General features: G+C 36.2%; 1 protein-coding gene across 1 annotated transcript in view; it reads right to left on the bottom strand.

Moving 5' to 3' along the window:
• LOC138106435 (PHD finger protein 14-like) overlaps positions 1 to 22479 on the bottom strand; it is a 163578-nt gene that overhangs the window by 14030 nt on the left and 127069 nt on the right. The window contains 1 exon segment of the mRNA XM_069007025.1: positions 19078 to 19191. Within this exon segment, the coding sequence (XP_068863126.1) occupies positions 19078 to 19191 (114 nt within the window).

Raw genomic sequence — 22479 nt, 5'->3', positions numbered from 1 at the left:
AAAGCACCACGAGTACCTTAAACAGCCACTCCACAGCAGACAGAAGCCCATTCAGAAAAACCTTATTCATATTTTACCATCACAGAAAACAACAATGTCCTAGCCAATGAACATTGCTACTTTTGTCTTTTATTTCTTGAACTGATTCTTTCCTGGAAAGGACAGGCACTTGCAGATGCCAGCAGCTTGTCATGTATGTGTCCTGGCCAGAAAAGCAGCATCCCCATGTTCTCCTTGTAAAAACCATGGGTCCATTTGTGTCCCAAAGGCAACACAAGGCTGCTGCTCATTGCTTGTGAATATGAGGTCAGACTTTCTGTCAGCACAATGAGATCCACCAGGGATTTAAATAAAAAAATACAAACCAAACAGTCTTTAAGAAACTTAAACATGATGAAAGCATACCACTAAGATATTCCCATCACAACATGCAGTGCCACACACCTTTTTATCCTAGCCAAACAACTATCTATTCACAGAGGTGTTTGTCTTTAACCTGTCTTGAGCAGAAGAAGGAGAAAGAAAATGGTGTATACCCATATTAAAAATTTCTATCTAATGCTTGCTTCACAAAAATTTGTGAAGCTAACATTTTTGTAATGGAGTTTCTTTCAAATTTGTCAGTTTTATACTCTTCTTCACAGAAAGGTAAATTTGTTCCTTAATAATTTCTGTAATTCTTCACAAAATATAAGGTTTTGTTTATATAGGGTATTTCAAAGTTAGGGCTGGTAGAAGCAAAAAAATGTGCAGGAAGGAGAAAGAATACCCAAACCCCAAGAAAATACATTCCCTGGCAATGTTCTTTTCAACGTGATTTGAACTGCAGTTTTCCTGCACTGGGTCAATAAACCAGCCTTCTTGCTTAATGAAAAGGATTTGCATTCCTGGCCTATGTAAAAATACAGGCTGTATCTGTGATTTTCTTTTTCCTGTTTCTCTGAGTGACTGAGGTGACAGCTAAGATTTTTATTTTGTCTGAATAGTTCAATAAATGCAACACAGTCCTCCCCTACTCCTTGGGTAAACTCCCCAACATTTTTTTTTTTTCATTTTCAAGGTCTTATCCACTGATACAGAGAATAAAAGGGAATTTTCTCTGTGCCCAATTGGTTGTTTTATTTTGACCTGATAACTAGACAAAAGCTGATGAAAACAACACGTCTCAAAGTTGCTCCGCTTCCCTCCCACCAACTGCTTTCTTAACGTGTGCAGAACTTCATACTTAGGTGCATGTTTTACCACCTTCAGGCTTGTTTCCTTCTAGCTTTCACAGCCTACTTCACAGAATTCTCATATTTTATCCAGGAAAGTTCCTGGAGATCCTTAGGATGATGCTTATAACCTTCTTAGTATAATTTCCTTTGGATAAAAGCTCTTCTTTCTTTCTTTGTTGCTGTTCTTCATCTACTTCCTTAAAAGAACATCTATTGGAAGAAGGATAAGGCAGACATAACTGCTTACCACTTACAGATATGTTCAAGGTGGGGAAACTGAGTAGATTTCCCTAGAAAGGAAATTTCTGGAAGTTGTTTCGCTTTTTTAAAATTTGGAGTCGTAATTTTTCCTCTAATCTTACATTAAGAGAATTAAAGTGAAGAAACTGAAACAGGCACCAGTCTCTCCCTCTCTCTAAAGAACTAAACCATATTCTGGGACTATGTTCCAACCAGACAACCACACCTATGTGGACAAAGTGACATATATTTTTGTTATCACTTTCATAAGCCAAATTTTAAAATATTTTAGAACTCCCATCACATTAATGTTTCACCACTCGGAAGAATATTCAGATTCCATAGGAATGAGGCCTATAGCCATGAGATATGCCATGAGATATGTAGTGAAGGGATTTCCATGAGATGTGTCACACCCAAACCCTCTGAGGACTAGCTGGAAAGCAAGGGTGTTTATTTTCTGCCAAATTTCTATACTCTTAATGCAACAGATTTTAACTGTGATAACAGCAGCTTCTGTCTCAAGTGTTAGAGATTTTCTGAGGAATCCAGCAGGTTGTGATCATATTCAAATTAACCAAGATAATTTTCCTAACTAACCCTCTATACGTAAAATCATCCTGCTTTCACCATGCCAGATGCATGTGCCCCACTAATCCAAAAATATTAAATGCATAATTGAATTTAATTTCCTTAGGGCATATGATTTCATAACCCATGGCAGGAAAGGATGAGAAGAGTCAATTAACAACAAAATGCCTGTCCAAACAAACAAAAGGCCAGACCTCCTCAAAAGCTTGCCTTGTGCTTTGCTTTCTACATTAATGTTCATGAATGAATGCTCTATCAAGCCCTTCAAAATCAAGCAGTAGATACTCTGCAGTTAAAAATTTTTTTCATACTCTGAGAGGCACTGTCAAGGATATGTTGCTTAAGAAACTTTCCCTTCAGAAAGCCCTAGGTGTAACTCTCCTGAATGTGTCACTGAAATACCATTTTCAAATGCAAGACTGGCTGACTTGCTGAAATTTCTAAGCCATGCAGCTAACTGGAATGCTATCATGAAAAGACCAATATGACCTCACTTCTGACAAGTGACAGCCTTCCTTAATGAAGTTATTTGGTGCTAGAAGATGTGAAATGATCTCCTCTGAAAACATTCTGAAGATATGAATTCTCATGCTGGAATTCAGAAGCTGCCATCAGTCAATCAAAGTCTAACATATTATATGATTCTGGAGTTTGCTTGCCTCAGAAGGATTGATGTATGTTAAGTATGAAGTATGAGGTACTAGCAGTCAGCGTGCCTGCTCCATCTGCCATGAAGACATCACAGTTGTTCTGCAAAGCAGACAGGCTCCTGTAGTTCTGGAAGGGATGAAGACAACCAAGGACTTCTCAGTACTTTCATTTCAAAGCACAAAAAGCTGACTTGTAATGAAATCAATTCATCTGACATCCGAAGATACTGAGTTTACCACAGTGAAAAAAGCCTCTGCTATGTGCAATTATACATATTGGTAGCCTAATGCAAGTTTTGTCTGATGAACTTGTCCCACACTATTTTGAACCAATATTTTGAAAAATGCACTGTGAATTAAAAATTTGCCAGCCTGCATCTTCATAGCCAACAGTCAAATGTGCTGGCTTAAGTAAGTGCCTGATTTCCAAGAGGTATGATCCCATATTTGATACAGACATATCCTCATACAGCAACTCCTTTATTCTGAACCACAAAGCAGTGGAACATACCAGTTAAAGCAGGTTCTTATCCTGTAGGTAGGCAGCTGTTCAGATTGAAGTACTGTGTTATTCTGAGCCCTCTGACATGGCTGACCACAGTTCAGTGTACATAAAAAGCATAATGTTACAAAAGCTTCCTAAGACCTGAACAGAGCATAACCAAAGGTAATCAATTCATTTCTCTGCAATTGGATATAGAACCACTATTAATTTCAATGATTGTGACTCAAATTATTCTTTCCTTTGTTGAGCTCTCTGAAAATTAGGAAATTTGCTTGCACAAGATGCATTTGATGGACAGTAGAAGGAATGCCTAGAACATAACTCATCATCCTTATGTTCCACATTGATTTTAGGATGCAACAATGCAAAAATTCCCTAATACATATGCTAAAAACATTCTGGCAAGAACAGTTGGCAAGCTGTTCTACAGAGTGCCCATCCAAGAGTAAATTCCACTCTGTCTGCAAATAATCACAAAAGGTAAAGATTCAGAGTCTGTAGGCACTGGAAATGTTTACAGAAAGAATTAAAATTGAAATTGCAAGTTTCTTTCAAGCCACTGATCATACGGTATTAAACAAGCTTTATTGCCTTATCATAGCAATTAATTTTTGTTTCACATTAATGACATTCTTATCATGCCTGAGATGCTAATGCAATTTGACAACAGCAAACACCATAACATCACTTAGCTTATCCATGTCACTTGTAGGGACAAATACACAGCTTTACATTAATGACCTCCCAAAATGGACTGCTTTTGTGATTTTGTCATAGAAAGATTCATTCTCACATTGTCCTTTAATATCTGATTTTTAAAGAAAACAATTATCACATTTCTAGGCAGCACTTCTAAACCAAAACACTGGGTATACCCCACAAAATTGTATTTTGATGTTTCTTATTAAATACATGACCTTACTAAATCTCCCAGTTTATTTCCCAGTTTATCATCAATGTGATGTGATACTAATGAGTGATTAAAGTTAAATTTATTGCTGGAAGAAAACACTTGGAATTCAAAGTAAAATTCTCACATACATCAGAAACAATAAGACTTCATTTCAGCTTTCTGCTTGTTTGCAAAAAGCTGTGATGGATGCCTTGGGTCTTTTGTGATGGGACTGGCTCCAAAAAATAGCAGTGTCTCTTCTGACCAGGTACCTCGGAGAGCACCTCTCTCAGAAGACTGCAAAGCTGCAGCTGGAATTAGGGAGCTAGTAGCCATAAATATGGGAGTTGCTGCTCCAGGGCTTGGGAAAGGAGCATTCACAAAGAAAACACAAAACTTAACCATTCATCCTTCAACAGATTAAAGAAGCATGGGATATGACACTTTAAAGCACTACAAATCAAACGGTTTTAAAACAGTAGTAAAGGGACAGCTGTGAATTCTGCAAAACAGATGTAGGGTTTCATCACCTACAACCTTCCTCTTCTGTTATTACTTCCTTACAAATGTACCAACACTTCCCTGCATTTTCTTGTTAGAGAAGCTGGAAGCAGAGCTGAAAATGTGTTGAGACACTATAGTATTTATATGAACTGTAGTATTTGTGTATAAAATGCTTCATTACAGTGTATTTTGGATTATAATTACATTCTTATTAACCCAGTTACTTTGCTATGTATATATTAAAACATAATTATATACTGTGATATGTACCTCTCCACTATTACATTTACTGCTAAGACTGATTTTAACTAAATTAAGAGTTCATTCAGATACACTCAGTATACATGTATATTGTATTTTTTTTCCCAGACTACATTACAATTGTACAAAAGAGTAAAGTGCTAGATATATCTTAAGTTTTCTGTAAGAATAAAATGGGTACCTTTAAATTGACACTAAACATGTGCCATAGTTTTCTAATGTCTTCTAAACAAAATATTTGCAGGATTAGTAGGAAGTTTACTGCAAGCTTGTTTTAACTTTGACTTGACCTTCACATTTTTTTTTAAAAAAACAAGGTTTTTGTATTCATACATACAATACCTTTGAAGATGGGGTTAAACTTGTCTGAAGCATTTTAATAAAATACTGAAAACCTCCTTTAATTTATGGCATATATATTTTCAAGAAGGAAAATGCTGATATTATCTTGGTTATAAGCTTGCTGCTGAAATGATTTAGATATTCTTTTCCTTTCACACAGTATCTGTATAAAGCTTTTCTTTGCATGCAATGAATTATAGTTGACACTTCAAACCTATTCTATCAGTATCTTCTAGTTCAGAAAAATGAGAAAACATAAATATTTATTCTATGTATACAGAAAAGACACAGGACTCTGATAAAAATGATCCATTATGGAGTGATGAATAATTGTTACATGTGTCACACTTAGAACAGTAAAGGGCAAAAAAATTTGCCACTTTTTAATATGAGGATTTGAGGTTATTGTGCAAATAAAAATGCAGTCATTTTATCATAGTGAGCTGATAAGTGTTCGGCCCAGTGATTTTTGATGACATTCACTTCATGACTCTATGGATGATGAAGCTGCTTGATACAGATCCTTGGTCTGATTTGAAATAGCCTATTAATGACGTGCTTTAACAGTGGAAAAGTATTTATGCAAACAACCTTCCATTTTCCTGGTTGATATGCGCAATACCTCTCTTGCTTAAGTTTACCAATTAATAAAACTCGTTCCATAAAACTTGTTCCATTCTGTGATCTGTTCATTGTCTTTAATCTTGTTTCTACTACTAACTTAAGTTTCTACATTATGTAGAGAAGTAGAGGCTATTATAACCTGCTTAATAATAAACACTGTAGGACAAGAATGTGAAATTTCCAAATATTTAGAACAATATTATCAGCCTTCTCATCAGTCTTTCCTTTAAAAAAAAAAAGATTTCTCTTATTAAGTGCAAACGCTAGCCAAAATGCAGTAAAAAGTACTAATACAATGTCATCTATTCTTTTTTTTTAATCCACAATGTCTGGTTTTATACTAGAAATGAAAGCTCTTTGAGGTAATCATCTTCCTTTTTTTTTTTTTTTTTGATTCAGTGATTTTAACCATATAGCCCTGACTGCAACACTGAAATGCATTCATGATACAAATTATGGAGCTAAAAACAAATACCCAAAATTCCAAGTTCTTGGGGTAAGATTGCCACAAGAAATGCATACTATTGAATTGCACAGAATTATTTGCTAATTTGTGTTATGGGAGCTTCACAGACTGTAACGTAGAGACCCTGTACTTATTAAATTCAGTACATATTGATTTAAATGAAAATAAAGTAGTATTAATTCAGTAAATAAAAAATAAGAAAGTTCTAAAGTTATAGTACTCTGGAAAATTGGCTAAGACATTTTCTTAAAGGGCTATGTTTGTATTAAACAGTGAACTAGAAATCACAATTCATAGATGCTAACTTAGCTGAAAAAAAATCCAACCTGGAACCACAGCATATCCGCAATACTGCATCTGAGAAGTTTTAATTTTTGGCACAATTTCTTGGCTTCATCACTACACATGGGCATTGGCAGCTTGTGACATAAAGAAATAAGAAGCTATAATGGACAGGAGCAAATATTTCTCTAGTCCAGTTTCTTACCACGTAAAATGGCCACAGGCAGACACCCAGAGAAGACTGCAAGATGAAGGCAAGAACAAATCAAATTTACCCATATTAGTTTCCCAAATTAAATATTATTAAATACAATTACTTTAGAGATAAAGAAATTCCACCTGAAACACTTAGTATCATATGAAGAATTTAGAAAACACAGGCTTTAGAAATAGTATTTTCAAGAACACTCCAAGCTCTTCCACCTTTTGATCTTAGATGAAATAATTGAAATAAATGTTGATTTCAAATTTTCTTTGAGTTATCAGTGCCTCTGCATGAGATCTTGAGGCAGGGATGGAGATCAAATGTATTTCACTCCATGGCATAAGAAAGACCTTGCAGAATCATGCTTGTGGTGAAGAAGGAAGTTTCCTCTACTTCATCTTTCCTTACAGGAGCAGGGATTAGATTTATGTCTTTGGTAAGGTTTTAATGTGCTTCCCCTTTTTGAATAACTTGGTGCCTCTGCAGACACTAAAAGCTTTCTCAAGTAACACTATGACTTCGAAATTGGGTTATTTTTACTCTGCTGCTTATCAGGCTACAATATGAAAAATGGTGACTTTAGGATTATCTACACACTGAATAAAACCATCATTTTTGCCTCAATCCCCATTTCAGATATCACCCTTGAAACTACAAAGAGACTGTTGAAACAAGCAACATTTTGCAGAAACAAACATCTAAAATTTTGCACAGCATGCACACATGCACACAAATTATATTCTGTGGGTGAATCCATTTTTAAATGCTGACTTACTGAGATTTTTTTCCCAGAGCTAAATATATAAATAAAGACTCTCAGAAAATGAGAATAAAAATAAGTATCTAAAATGCCTTAAAAACCTCTGCTCCTTTCCTCATGTTCTCTTCATGCACTTAGTAACTTGTCTTCCATTTTGAGTATTATATATCCCAGATTCAGAGATTTTTTAGAACAAATATGCCTTAATTTGACTAATTTTTTACACTTCTGTAATGGGTATTTTCTAAAGGGCTGTCTTTATCCTCCTAAACTCTGGACATTTATTTTTGTAATACCCATGTGACCCTATGTAACCAATATTGGATTAACTGAGTTTACCTATAGCAAGTGCCTATAAGTAGTAGACAAAAAGTCTACTGAAAATTTGGGGGAAGCAGTAGTCAAGTACAATCAAAGGATTGGAAAACATACAGGGAATGATTCTATTGTCAGTCGTACAGATTTAAGGCAAGTTTCTCCACTGGCAGCTCATTTTAGAATTTAGATTGTAAGTCTCCTCAAGATTAGAAGCTACTACTTGAATTTTTTCTGCTTTCAGATAGAATTCTGAGGATAGAATCCTAGATTTGAACTCAGAATCATGGAATTATGGAATCCTTTAAGTGGAAATAATCTCTAAGATCCCCAAGCCCAACCATTACCCTACCAATGCCAAATTCACCAGTAAACCATGTCCCCAAGTGCAAGACCTTCAAGTCTTCTAAATATCTCCAGAGATGGTGACTCGATTGTTTCCCTGAGGAGCCTGTTGCAATGCTGGACAACCCTTTCCTTCAATATTTTTTCCTAATATCCTATCTAAACTTCCCCTGGCACAACTTGAGGCCACTTCTGGTCCTGTCACTTGTTACCTCAGCGAAGAGACCGACCCCCACCTCTGTGCAGCCTCCTTTCAGGCAGTTGTAGAGAGTGTTAAAGTCCCCCCGAGCTTCCTTTTCTCCAGGCTAAAGACCCCCAACTCTTTCAGCTGCTCCTGACAAGACTTGTGCTCCAGACCCTTGCAATGCCATTGCCTTCTCTGGACTCACTCCAGCACCTCAGTGTATTTCTTGTAATAAAAAGCCCAAAACTGGACACATGATTCAAGGTGTGGCCTCACCAGTGTCAAATACATGGGGACGGTCACTGCCCTGGTCCTGCTGGCCACAGTAACCCAGCTACAATCCAGGATGTCACTGGCCTTCTTGGCCACCTGGGCACTCTGTTGGCTCATGTTCAGCTGCTGTCACCAGTACCCTGAGTCCAGCTGGGCAGCTTTCCAGCCTCTCTGCACCCAGCCTGTACCATTGCATTGTATTGTTGTGACCAAGAGCAGGACACACATGGTTCCCTGCACTTTGATGAATCCAAATGAACACTGGTAGTTTTCCAACAAGCCAAGTGTGGATATGCCTCTGTCCACTAATAGTCTGAAAAGATTTCTCCTGATAAAGATCACAAAAAAACTTCACAAGGATGAAAGCAGACGCATACCACTATGTGTGAATTCCAATGCTTGTGGCTCTTGATACCAAATAGGAGTCTAAATTTTGTGTCACTAATCACCTTAAAAGCAAAAATTCATCCTAATTTGCAGAACGAAGCAGGTTTTTCAGTAATTACAACATTAGCTCTTAATTCTAGTCAATCTCCTGAACAACCCAAATATGACAAGCTTACTTTTGTGGGGTAAACTGAGAATATGGCTGTAAAATAGGAAAAAAGTGCTCCTTTCGAATGGACAAACATGGAAGAACTGGCTAATACATTAAATCCAGAAACACTAGTGAGTATTTTGAAGATTGTTTTCATTTATTTTTTCTAGAGCACCCAAATGACAATGCAATCACAGTGTCAGCCCTGGATCATTTAACTGCATGCTGACACTGAAAAGGGAGGTCATGGTCCACAGCTATGCATGTCCTTCACCCCCATGGATCTCACTCCATGGTCTGCCAGAGTAGCCCACTGACCCAGCTCACTTATCTGCTGGTCCAACACAGACTGCCCTTTCAGAAGCAGTGTGGGCTTGGTCTGGCAGCCACTGAATTGCAGAGCATCTCCAGAGCCCATCTCAGCCATCCTCCTAGGTTAAAGCCTCCTCCAGGTGCCCTGGGAAGTCCTCTGCAAGTATCTTCCTTGGTAAACACTGGCAGAATCTGTGGAGTTTTAGGCCAATAGTTTTAGCCAGCTAAATCATGCAGTAGGCATATCTCCACCTCTATTGTGCATATGCAGAACTACAGAATAATACAAAGCAGTCATTATGAGAGGACACAGAAGTATCTTAATTGATAGGAAGTGCATGCTAATTCCCTGTGATGATTCCAACCAATTTAAACAAGAATCTTACCAGAGTAGATTCACCTACACCCTAGGACTGGATAATGGAATACCAGCTTTCCACAGACACCGCTCCTCATCACAGTCTAAGTCTCTCTGAATTTAACTATATTTTCAGGAACACTTCCTGTTTCTAAATGAAACAAAGACCATAGCTACTGCACAGAATATGTCATTCTGGGTATTCCAGGTCATCTTGAGATTTTGAGAGACTAGGATAGCTACATAGCCACACTTAAAAATTAAAAATTAATTATAGGAAAACTGTTCACTTAAGAAGGATTTAGCAGGTCAATGAGGGCTATTAAAGATAATAGTGTGTGTTAACCTACTTGATAGTCTTTAGAAAATACATGCTTGAAGTTAATATAAATTTAGTTTTAAAATACTGTTAATTCAGGTAGATTAATGTGCATATGACTATCATAAAAATACACACTAATAGCAAAAAGAGCTATGCCAACAAATAACAAATCACTTATCCTACTGCACTGAAATATTTAGGCAATATGAACTCTTCAGTGTCTAAATATTCTGTTTAACAGTGAGAGAAATGTAAAGTAACAATGCTTTGGCGAAGCAGCATTGGGACACTATTGGGATTGCACTGCAGTTTAGAGATAACCGGGAAGCAACTGGGTAGGGGAAATCTATATAACCTATGTTACTAATGACTACTGACTGACCTCTGCTTATCTTCACTACCTTAAGGATGACATTGGAATCTTTAACTCTGTTCAAGCCTCATTACCTCAAATCTAGCCTGTAATAACTTAAAAGGGTTCTGACAATATTTTCAACCTGTCATATTAAAATAGGAAATTTCTGATATTATGTATCATCTACAAAAAGGATCATTGCTTTGTTCATGTAGTGCAGTGTGAGCCCTAATATTTACACTGCATGCAATGACCAGAGAATGCATTAGCTTAATTTTTCACTTAAATATTACAGGTAAGAGAGAAGACAACAAATCCCTCAGGAAAGAAACAAAAAATAGAACATTAAGAGTGTGCACATAATATATTGAAGAAAGAAGCTCCATTTACTTTCCTCCAGGAAAGAACTTCCATTGTGTACCACACATGCCACACAGGAAATGACAATAGCAGCTGATATGGCATTGCACCACGCCACATCATGGATATCTCCAAGGAGCACAGTCAAAGCTGACCACGTAGTGCACTGAAGTGTACTTCAGGTACACTGAAGCTTACTGACACCAGTACAACCATCAAAATCCTCAGCAGGTGGAAACATCTCTAAACTTGAGCTTCTTGCTATTTTCCCGCCTAAAGCTTGCTTAATTCTAATTTTCTGATCAAATTTCCACTCTCTTCCTCTATCAAAAAAAAAAAAAAAAAATTAAAGCACGTCATTGAAGCTGAAAACAAAGCTGTTCCTTCCTCAGAATATAACAAGCTGTTTAATGCTCCATAACATTTTAAAAAGGGACAAATATAACAACATGCTCTTTTCAAATTGAATTTACAAAAATTTATTTTTTTTGTAGGCAAGGTGTTAAAGAAAAACAACATGTCTTATAAAATATACAGTAGCTGTAATTTAACTGCTTCTTCCTATCCTATCCATTTTAAAAATTGTTTCAGTTTTTTTTTCTAAATAAAAAAGAATCAAGTATAATTTAAGGAAATACTTTTTTCTCTTTGGAAAAGAGAAAGACTCTTTTCTCTCTTTCTCTTTGGAACACAATTCCAACTTATCTGTCTTCAGAATATGAATACCAATTTGTACACAAGTCATCCTAAATGCCACTGCCTTCCTGCTTTCAATGCTGCTATTTTTCCAGAGAATATATCCACAGATCAATGACCCTTTCATGTGATCTGGAAATGCCAAAGAATAATACCTCAGGGAAAATACTGTTTTCACTTGAGTTAAAATATTAATTTTTACAACAGAAAGAAAGCAGAAATCCTAAAATATTTGAGAATGCCATCCGGAAAATGTATAGACCTGGCAAATAAAAAAAAAAAAGAAGTAATAGAGAACTAATAATTGTTCACAGGAAATAATTCCAAACTAAAGCCATAGTAATATTAATGAATCTCACAGATTAATAAACTGCTCATTTGGCAGCATTCACTGTAGCACATTTTTGCATGTTTGGCCATTTTTTTCTTACTGTTTATTAATTGCAGCTATTTGGAATTGATGATCTCCAGGGTACTTATCATTGCTTATCAAGACTGATGAATGCATCCCAGATGCTGGAGTCATGTGGAGGGTCTGTCCATGCACAGGATCTGTGCTGAAATCCTCAATGTTTTCCTGCAGTGAACTTTCAGGCTCTCCTGACAACGGAAATGCAGCTGACAGAGTAAATTCCAGGAGTGTCTCTCCTTTCCCCTCTATCACTGCATGAGAAAGATTCTTATGCTGATGTGTGAGTATGCACACATGATGGGATATTGCTTGCTGCCCTGTGGGGTCTTCCAATCTTTTCCTCTACCCAAAAGGAGAGTGTGATAACAGATTATAACAGGTAATGAACTTTGATGGTGCACTTTTCTCTGTAGTCCATGTGTAGACAGGATTTCTGAATTCAGTCATTTGGGTACTGGGGGAAAAAACTTCACAACAGTTATTTTCTCAATTTTTAGCATGCTTTTAAAATTTCTTTTAGAAATATGGGTGAATGTCAGGCAATAAAGGAGAAAACTGTAGAGATTTTAATTGTCTCTGCTTTGGCTATTACACAATAGATATTTTCGTCATCTATATATAAAGTATCTTTGTGAAATCCTTTAAAATATGATTTCAAACCAATGAATGCCACTTTCTATTTGCCTTTAATTTCCTCTCAATAGTAAGTTCATCAGAGTGTAACAATTAACTAACTTAATTAAGCTAACTTAATTATGTTCTTTCATAGGTCAATATGTAGAGCTACTCAGATTAATAGCAGAGCTTGTAAAGTTAATCTTCTTGTATAATGCAAATGATGCCCAGTCATGTATTAAATACCTTCCTGAATAACAGATGATATAGGACTAAATGTACTTTAAAGAAGGGCAGAGACTGTGAAAAGGTTAAATAAAGAAAAATGTCTTGGATTTGTGGAAATTTTGAACAGATCTAATTCATTTTTTAAATTAATAATGTTCTTCTAAGAGGGACCCTCATTTCATAAGGCCATTTACAGCTTAAATATACATAAATAAATTTTGACTTCAAAAGCAGAACTGCATGACAGCATTTTCCAGCCATCTTGCAACCTTTATATTTAGTTATTAAGAAGATTACATAAAACAGTCATGTGAAGAGATTAGAGGGAAAATATGAATTTCTAACTCCAGACCATTTACATACTTAACTGTATTTCCCAGTTTATTTTACAGAGGAACCACTTCAATAGTCAAAGGTATTATGTTCCTTTTCTCAGTTCATTATAAATTCACTTTTAACACAGTTAGAGGCTAAGGCTCTTTAGGCATGTGGCTTACCACTTTTGTTCTGGAATATTAATGGAAACTGAAGTAATAATAATAAGAATTACTTGTAGGAGCATGAAAAGTAAAATCAGACAAATCTCTTGTGTGCCAAATAATCTGAATAGGTGATCCAATTCCCTTGTTTAGATAAATGAGTCTGATGGCTGGAAGACACACTCTGACAAGATGAGTTGGATTATGGGCCAAATCACCCTTAAGTAATTCCAAAAGGAACCAAATATCAGTCTTTTCTACAATGAATCTGACTTAGGTCCAGAAAATACTCGAAATGCATTCCAATTCCAGATCTGTAATCTGCTGCAACTCTTCCACTGTCACTGAGAGAAAACAAAGTGGAGGAGTGCAACAAACACTATGCAATAAACACCTTAGAGAATTTTTATTGTAAAGGAGTGTAAAGGAAAAGACCCCAGAAGTATGAAAACCACCACTGCTCAGAAGTTTTAAAATCAGAAAAAAAGTACTAACAAATGCACTAGGGAGATCCATCCTATGTCTACCAGGATATGGATGACACAGATGATTCTAATGTTTTCTTCTCTTTGTTAAAGTATGTAATTTGGTGTTTGTGGTGGTTTTTTGTGGTGTTTTGTCTGTTTGCAGATCTCAGTATAGCAGCACATTCAAAGTACAAATCAACCTGTGTTCCAAAATCACAATCCAGTATCACTATTGGAAATATTACTGGAAATAAAGGGAAATTATTTACCTACGATAAAAAAATAACTAGTAAGTTATCACTTATGATTTTTCATCAGAAAACAGACTTCTAGGTCCATATAGCATGAACATTTACAGTTACTTTTCTGAGTTGCAAAGTTCCCCAGAAATTAAACAAAAAAAATTCGTGTTCAAGACTAAATAGGAGTCCAACTCACCCTATGTCAGTAACTGTATTTTTTTTTAACTAGCAATGGGTCAGAAAGAATGCATTTATAGCAACAACTGTCTGACACAAATATTCTACTAAATGCATTCAAGCCAGCAGCTACACAGAATAGAAGGAATATATTGTTATGCCTATGAAGTTTAGAAAAGAATGCACAGGCTTTTCACAAGTGCAAGCATAAAAGCTGTGCATTTATACATACAGATAGATACACAAATATATATTTTATCTAATATATTCTTGTGTTCTCTAAGAGTGAAAATCATCTGTCAACTTCTTGATGGTGTTTATTCTTCACGATGATTATTCTCTGAAATGAATTATGTCAGTGATGGAAATTCACTTATTTCATAGTCTAATAATAGCAGATGGAAAAAATATCACATGAACATTATTACAAACTTTCCTATAAAATTACTTCCAATTCAATCATTTCAGAACATGCTACATCATACCTTGTTTAAAAAGCAAAAACCTCAGTGTAATAAAATAGCATAAGAATGGATTGGATTCACTGCTGATGAAGTTTATAGCTTTGGGTTTTAAAAAAAAGAACTCCTTTTGTACTAACTTGGAATGCTAAAGGGACTTGTTGGGAGATCAAGGAAGGAGGATAAATCAAGAAACAAAAGACAATATAAGCTGCCAATCGTATTAATAGAAATTAAGCAACATTTCCTTCACTTGTATAGGAAATAATGCAGTTAAAACTGAATTCTATAACCCTTTTACGATGCTTGTACCATACTTACAACTAATGGCAGATGACTTAAGTGTGGGACACATCTTTTTCTATCAAACAAATCACTATCCCTTAGCTGCACGTTACTTATGGAAAAACGTCTGTGCTCTATTCAGATAAACTGCAAGCTGCAACTGGATGTCTTATAGTTCAGAAACAGGTTAGGGGGTATCTATCCTAATCCTTCTTTAGCTGAGAAACACAACGCTTTGCACAGCTTTTATAGTTTGAATACAGCACCCAAAAAGCACCACAGATACATGCTATTCAGGTTCATATGCTACCAACACATCACTCATATTTTACCCTGAAGTACTTTCTTTTGTAGGGAAAAGTAGGGGTTTGTTGGTTGTTGAATTCATTTTTCTATCCAAGAGAAAGGATAGCACAGCTTTTCCTCTGTATCTGTACTGTTCTGGCAATGCAGACACTAAGAAAGAACAGCTCTGTTAGCCTCTAGGCTTACACTATTAAAACATGATTAATTAATATGCCACAGGATTGGCAAAGGAAATTAATACACATAACTCATGTACTTCTATTTCACTTCTAATTAAGCAAGAGAATATGCCTCTTAGGAGACTCCCATTTAAGGGAACTGTCAGAATCAGTATTTTCTCACTTAGACAACAAACCACTGACATCATCCTTCCCCATGGATTAAAGTGCTGCATATGAGAAATGGTATCAAGATAAAGCCCACCCATGTTGCTCTTTAGAAACACGAAAAAGGGAAAGTAAAACTACTTTAACAACAAATCTTCACTTTCTTCAGCGTCTCTGTATATCCCTCAAAAACCTACTTAAACATATGTACCAAATAGGCTGCAACTGTCAGATGCACAGTGAAGCTGACCAGAGAAAACAGAAGTAAGGGCCATAAAAGCAGATTCACCTGCCTTTCAACTTTATTGAACAATTGCAGTGTTATTCAAGCAAGTGTATTTGTACATTTAAAACATTTTGGAAGCTCTGCATCTTAAATAATCATGGCATCCAGAGAATTTCCTTTCATCCATTCATGGTAAAGAATGTGTAGTATCAGAGAAAAAAGGGCATACTAATAGTGATGTAGTTCTGAATTTTGAAAGGCTTGTGGGAACAAAAATCCTATCTTAAGCATTATCATGGGAGAAAAACTGCCAAAACGATATAAACTGCTTGGAAGGTCTAATGAAATTACACTGAATTTAGGATGACACACATCTATCCCCTTCAAATGCATGAATTCGTCTCTCAAGGCCACTTTTCAATTCCAATTCTTAAAAAACCCCATGAAATAGATACAACATTAACTTATCAATCGCAGAGAAAACATCCTTATTTTAAGATGGACACAAATTAGAATTATTCAAGCATTCAAATCTATACAACTTAAATTTTATGAAGGCTTGCACAGCTTTTGGAAACTGACAGTAAAGTATCTTTCTAACTCTAAAGTTAGTTCAGTTACTTTATAACCCAAAATGTTTCTGCATCTGAAATACACCGATGAATACACACACTTTCCTGAACCACTAACAGGTGATTCAGGACACCAGTTCACAAAAAGTTCACAGTTGTGATCTAAACAATCAATATGCTAATTATTTCTGCAGTGGCTTTTGTCCTATGCCCCATAGCTGGACGCTGTCCTGATGCTACACAGAGTTAAATCTAATTTTAGAGCATCAAAAGAGACTGGGAAGAAGGGCAGCAGTAAGAGGAGTGGATACCATCCTGCCCTCCTGTTGAGTATCACTCAACATTCGACCATCGTTTCTATTAGGAGGAATGACTAGACAAGCAAAACAAAGCCTCATTTGGGTGATCAAATTACATCCCACAAATATCATCCTGCTGATGACATGAGTAACGGAATGTTAGATTCAGACTGTCCTACCTAAGAGGAAGACAAATTGTAAGCAGGAAAACATGTGCTTTATTCAAATTAATGTGGCAGCTTGTGGGATTTTCCACACTTTCTCCTACTAGAAGTTGTGTGTCCTCACATTTGCAAGCCCAAGACTCTTTTTGAGCACCACTTTCCACAACCTTCTCAATTTTTCTCCACCTTCCTGAATCCCTTTGCTGTTAGCCACCTCGCCTTCTTTAATCTTTCCTCATATTTCTCTTTTCCATGGCTGCATTTGAGCTTTTCTTTAACAACTCTCACCAATACTGATGGTTTGAATTCAGATGAGACATAAATTACACAAATAATGCACCAGTCAGTAGTCAATTCCAAATATTAACTCATTAAGCAGATACTGAAAGATATACCAGAAGACTTCAAACAAAATTAAAAAAAAAAAAGGCATTAGTTGAAGTCAAGCTCTGCAAACACTTTTTGGACCTGTTTTTTAGGGTGTTATTCACAAATGTTTATCATGCTGACTTACCCATGAGTAACTTAGATGGGTTGTTTCGTAGTGGGTTCTGAATTTGGAAATTCAGCATACTGGTGCTCTCCTCTCAAGGTTCCCTGCAAATCCAACCACAAAACTCTTTCTGACTCACCTCTCTCTCTTGTACAAACTGCAGTAAATATGATTGAAGAAAGTCTCATTCCCTTATATAACACATGATCCCACATTCAGTATAACAGCCTCAACATAAACTACTACTGAACTATTTAACAAAATTTGAAAGGTGCACTTCCATCTTTTGATTCTCTGCAGTTTCCTCTCCCCCACAGCTGAGCAGCTTTTAAAAAGCAAAAACTGTATACCCATCCTCCTCTTAGTCACCTTTTATTAACTAACCATGTTTCATTCCTCTTTCTGCAGCACTTTTCTTCTCTTTTTATTTTTAAACATTATCTGTGCTTTCATTTCTCCAGTTGAGTGAGGTAAATTGACAAAGCTGAGAATTAAGAGGCAGATCCTATGTCTCTCCACAGACTAGAGGTCCCTTTGCTACTCAAGAATACATAAAAAAGCATTACTAAAAGCTTGTATTACTCCATTCTCAAGACTGCTTAGATGTGATAACCTGACTTTCCATCTTGGAGTATGTAGTTGATAGCCCAAAATAAGTCAATTTACTTGGTCTTAATCCAGGAGACAATCTTCAGAATTCTCCTGGCCTTGTACTCTGGACCTTCCCTCTTCAGACAAAGTGACAAGACTATCAGAGAAATGAAGACGTTTATCTAAAGGCTGCACCAAACTAATAAATGACATTATATCTCCTATGACTAGCATTTCATGCTGTCCTTTAGTGTGAAGATTACAGTCAAAAGAAATCTCAGGAAAAAAGCAGGAAAGACTAGTCTTTATATTACCTGGTACTTGACATATTTTTAATAGTAATAATATCAACTAAACTGTTTGAATAGGCCGAGATTAAGTGTTAAGGCTACTATAAAGGAAAGACTTACTTCTCACAGGAAGGGTTAATTTAAGGATAATAATGGTTCTGTGGGAAGACAATTGCTACCATGAAATGAATTTATGATCCTGAATTCTACAACCTCTCCTCCAGCTATAGTGTACTGTGACAAGGATGCATAGCAGGGACAGAAAACACCTTAATTCATTGGCTATCCTATGGAACTACCTTACAAGCACCTTTGATTAACACAACAGGAAGTATGAACTTATGATCATACTACATCACTTTTTCGAAACCAAGAGAACAAAGAAAGGCCCAGTATCAGGAAGAGTCTTTCCCTTGCACAAGCCAGAAGTTAGACATATTTAAATTTTGTGAAGGATGATAAAAGGTTTATATCTACCTATATACCTATGTACAGATTCTATTTCTGACTCTTCAGTGTAATAACGTTTATTTAGCCAGAATCTAACAGGGCTCCTGTTACTGTCACGGTGTAAAAGACAGGAACAAGAAAAAAAAAATCCTAATTACTCACAGTAAGAAACAGCATTTAAAAAGTAGTATATGTTATGGAATGTACTTGTAGGTACCATTAATAATAGTCCCGAGTTTTACCTTGGTCTTGTGTGCTGTTTATATGGGAGGATAAGATTGAGCTCGAGCTTTAAAAAGTCTGTTACTAGTAGTACAACACTAGGCATGAAAAACAGAGTCAAATGTGTATTCCCCAACAGTTAATCTTGGAAAAGAATAGACACAGAATGTCCTACCTCTTCTGGACGTTTCTGTGCCACCGATATCAGCTCTTCAGAGCTACTTCTTGAGGTAGAGGGTACCACGTTACCCGGGGCCTCTGAGACCACCTCATTTGACGGCTCGGAGTCCTGAGGGCAAGACACAAACAGACCCCTCAGCAGCATGTTGATGTGGCACGCCAAGAAAATGAGACTTTTCAGAGGTACTGTGCTTTAAGCACAGAGAGAGAAATAAAAAATACTCGAGGTCTGACACTCTACTCTTTTTACCCTGGGCAACTTCTTCTGCTCGAGTCAAAAACATCTGTCACATATTTTCTTAGAATAATATTTTCTTCAAGAGAGCATTTTAAGACTTTTAAAATAGTTATGGCATTTCAGAATTGCGAAGTTCTGAATAAGCATGGGTTTTTGCCCATACCTACCCCTGCCACTAAAGGAAGGGAATATTACATTTCATCCACTTATGGCAGATGGATGTTTCTGCAAAACAGCTGGAGCCATGCTAGAACAATCCCCAACAACTATATTTTACCAATCACTGCAAACCAATATAGCACACAACCTGGTAAAGTTAAAGAAGTTAGCAGAGTTTGCTACCTTTTAGTAAATTTAACATTACAGTAAAATATATAAAAATTCTTAAGTAATTTACATTCTATTTTCCAGATTGCCTTGATTTTGCCATGCAGCATGACTACATCATTCAGAATAAAACCCACTTTAATACCTTCACTGCTTCACATGGGGGTTTTGATAACTGCATAGATTGAGACATTTTAATGCAGAGAAAAAAATCCATTAGTTGGTACAATCTCTACTGTGCTTGTCATAATGCTCATTACAGAAGATATTTTAGATGTCATTGCTTAGCAAGCAGAAGATGTGCTTTTGATATATCACTTTCTTTCTACATTCATTAATTGCAAGGAAATCAAGATTATACTCTCCGAAACTGCAAGCTGCAAAGCTCATTATTAAGTTTTCAAACATAACAACCTCTAAAAAGTAAATTAAAATTTCGTAAGGATAATATTCAGCAATTGCAGTTTAGCCCAATGTATGGGAAGGGAAAGTGATCCCTGGTCCAACAACCATTACTGAATCACACAGAGAATCACAGGTAAGACCAGATACTGTAAAAGAATTAACACATGGAGGCAGTTCCCAGAGACTGCAAAGGGGAAAAAATACCTTCTGAGCTTAAATATGTCCAATAAAGCTTTTTTACACCTTTCTTGTTGCATCACCTCTCTGTGACTTAGAAAAAGGATATTCTGGCCCATTCTGTGGCTTGCCACCTTAATTTTAAGGTTTGGTATGAGGAAGATATTTTAGGAAAAAAAACAGATTTCAGAAAAAAAAATAGCTTTTATTGAAAACTAAAGAATACCATCAATTAAAATGTTAACAGTGAAGTCCAACTGCCATTGCACTGAACTGTTTTATGGGCATATGCCCATGCTGGATCTATGGAACAAAAGGAAAAATGAGATATTCTTGGAAGAATGCCAGCCAAACACAGTGAGCTGCAAGGAGAAACATCTCTAGCATTCTGATAATAAAAGTCTGATTTTCCCCATGCTGTATATGCCATCAAAAGGAACTTTGCACCATGTTCGTCCTGACAGCTCACTAGTTTCCATGGACTTGTACAAGCAAACATGTTCTCTCTCAAAGGCCACTTTTGTTTGGTCCTAGTGAACTGTGATGATAAGAATCTTTCTTCTTGTTGAGCCAATTAGCCATGAGCTAACTCTGAGTATAGAACAGTACTGTTTTCTCCTTGAGAAAGTTAAATCAATGCCATGCAATTTATCAGCTCAGTATGTTTCCAGAAGCTCTTCTGTGCTACTTACAAAAACAAAAGTAACAAACACATCTGCTGGAAGAAAATTATATACTTGTCTGAATCCATTGGTTCAGTGATTTCTCTCTTTGAATTCTGCTTGTATTTTGTGCCTCAACAAGCTTTTGTTATGCTGTTATTACCTGTGGCCAGATAATGGTGGCAACCCTTTTCTGTTACTTGCTTTTTTAAAGTAATAGAAAGTGTTTTCCAAAAATTATCTGAGCAACTACAATCTAGTAAGTTTACATTCCTGGTACATTCCTTTGTGTCAACAGGTCCATGGATTCTTTTTCACATCAAATCTTAAACATCATCTTTGCCAGCAGCTTGGCCGTGCTTCTCAATAGCTCTCTTAAGAACCAGCTGGCTAATTTAACACTTCCATTTTTAGGGAGATGGATAGAAACCAAATTTACTTTATTATTCAGAAACCAATCCAAGAAAATATGCTTCCCTTTCCAATTGCACTGGTTTTATTATCTCTTTTCACATTGTTCAGTTGGTCAAAGCATGGAGCTAATGACACCAAGGTCATGGGTTCGATCCCAGTATGGGACATTCACTTAAAGAGTAGGACTTGATGATCCTTGTGGGTCCCTTCCAATCCAGACTGTTCTCTGATCTAAATAAGTAACACAGGCAATCTTTGTTGTTCTGAACTAGTTTGGCAACATGTGAAATACCGCTTTCATGAACAGACAGATTCAGTAAGTGGAATGAGATCCTTTCATGGAAGGTACCACAATGAAAATGCTGCAAGGTGCAAATGAGAACTTTTACAAAGCTGCTTCTAGGTGTGTTATGAGTATGTGGCCAAGTCAGCAACAGTTCTGGTTAGAAATCCTGGTAGTTTTAGTTGTAGTCTGGCAAGTAAAACAACCTGAAAAAGTATGAGAATAATTTACACTTGTAAAGGAAAGGCAAAAAATCGGTACCACTGACCTGAATCAGTATTTTTACCAAAGAGGTGTTAAAAGGAAAAATGTACTTTAAAAAAATTAAAATTTATTGTCCTAAAGTCACTTTATTATTTTTTCAAGGTCCTGCATGATGAAAACAATGACAATGGCATCATCATGGATCTGTAAGCCTCAGCTGTAGAAGTGATGGAAGTGGTGGTTTACGGACATATAATTTACAAAGTAAGTGTTTTGGTACATGTCTTTTCTGGTGCTTAAGCCCTTCCCATTTCATTAAATTATTATTAAATTTTCTAAAATACACAGCAAAAATCACAAATCTGCATTTTCAAGTCAGACAAATCAACACATTGCTTTATAATGGATTACTGTATTTAGTTATATTAATTATTAAATTATGGGGGAAGGTCACTAAATGGTACTTCCAGCTTCCTTAAATTGTAGAAATACGTTGTGAAAACATAAGTGCCCTTTAAACAAATAAATTCCAAATGCTCAGTAATATATTTTTGCCTGAAAAATGCAGATTTTGATCAAAGCTCCTCAGAACATGGTCCTTCCTGGACTTACAAAACCTTGAAGAGGAAACATGAAAGGTGTAGACATTCTGCTATGTTTATGCAAGAAAGACAGCCCTGCTTTTAA

This window comes from Aphelocoma coerulescens, chromosome 2, assembly GCF_041296385.1.
Source record: "Aphelocoma coerulescens isolate FSJ_1873_10779 chromosome 2, UR_Acoe_1.0, whole genome shotgun sequence".
In the NCBI taxonomy this organism is placed as follows: Eukaryota; Metazoa; Chordata; class Aves; order Passeriformes; family Corvidae; genus Aphelocoma; species Aphelocoma coerulescens.
Note: the sequence above shows the minus strand (reverse complement) of the source record. Positions and strands in the feature narration are given on the sequence as shown.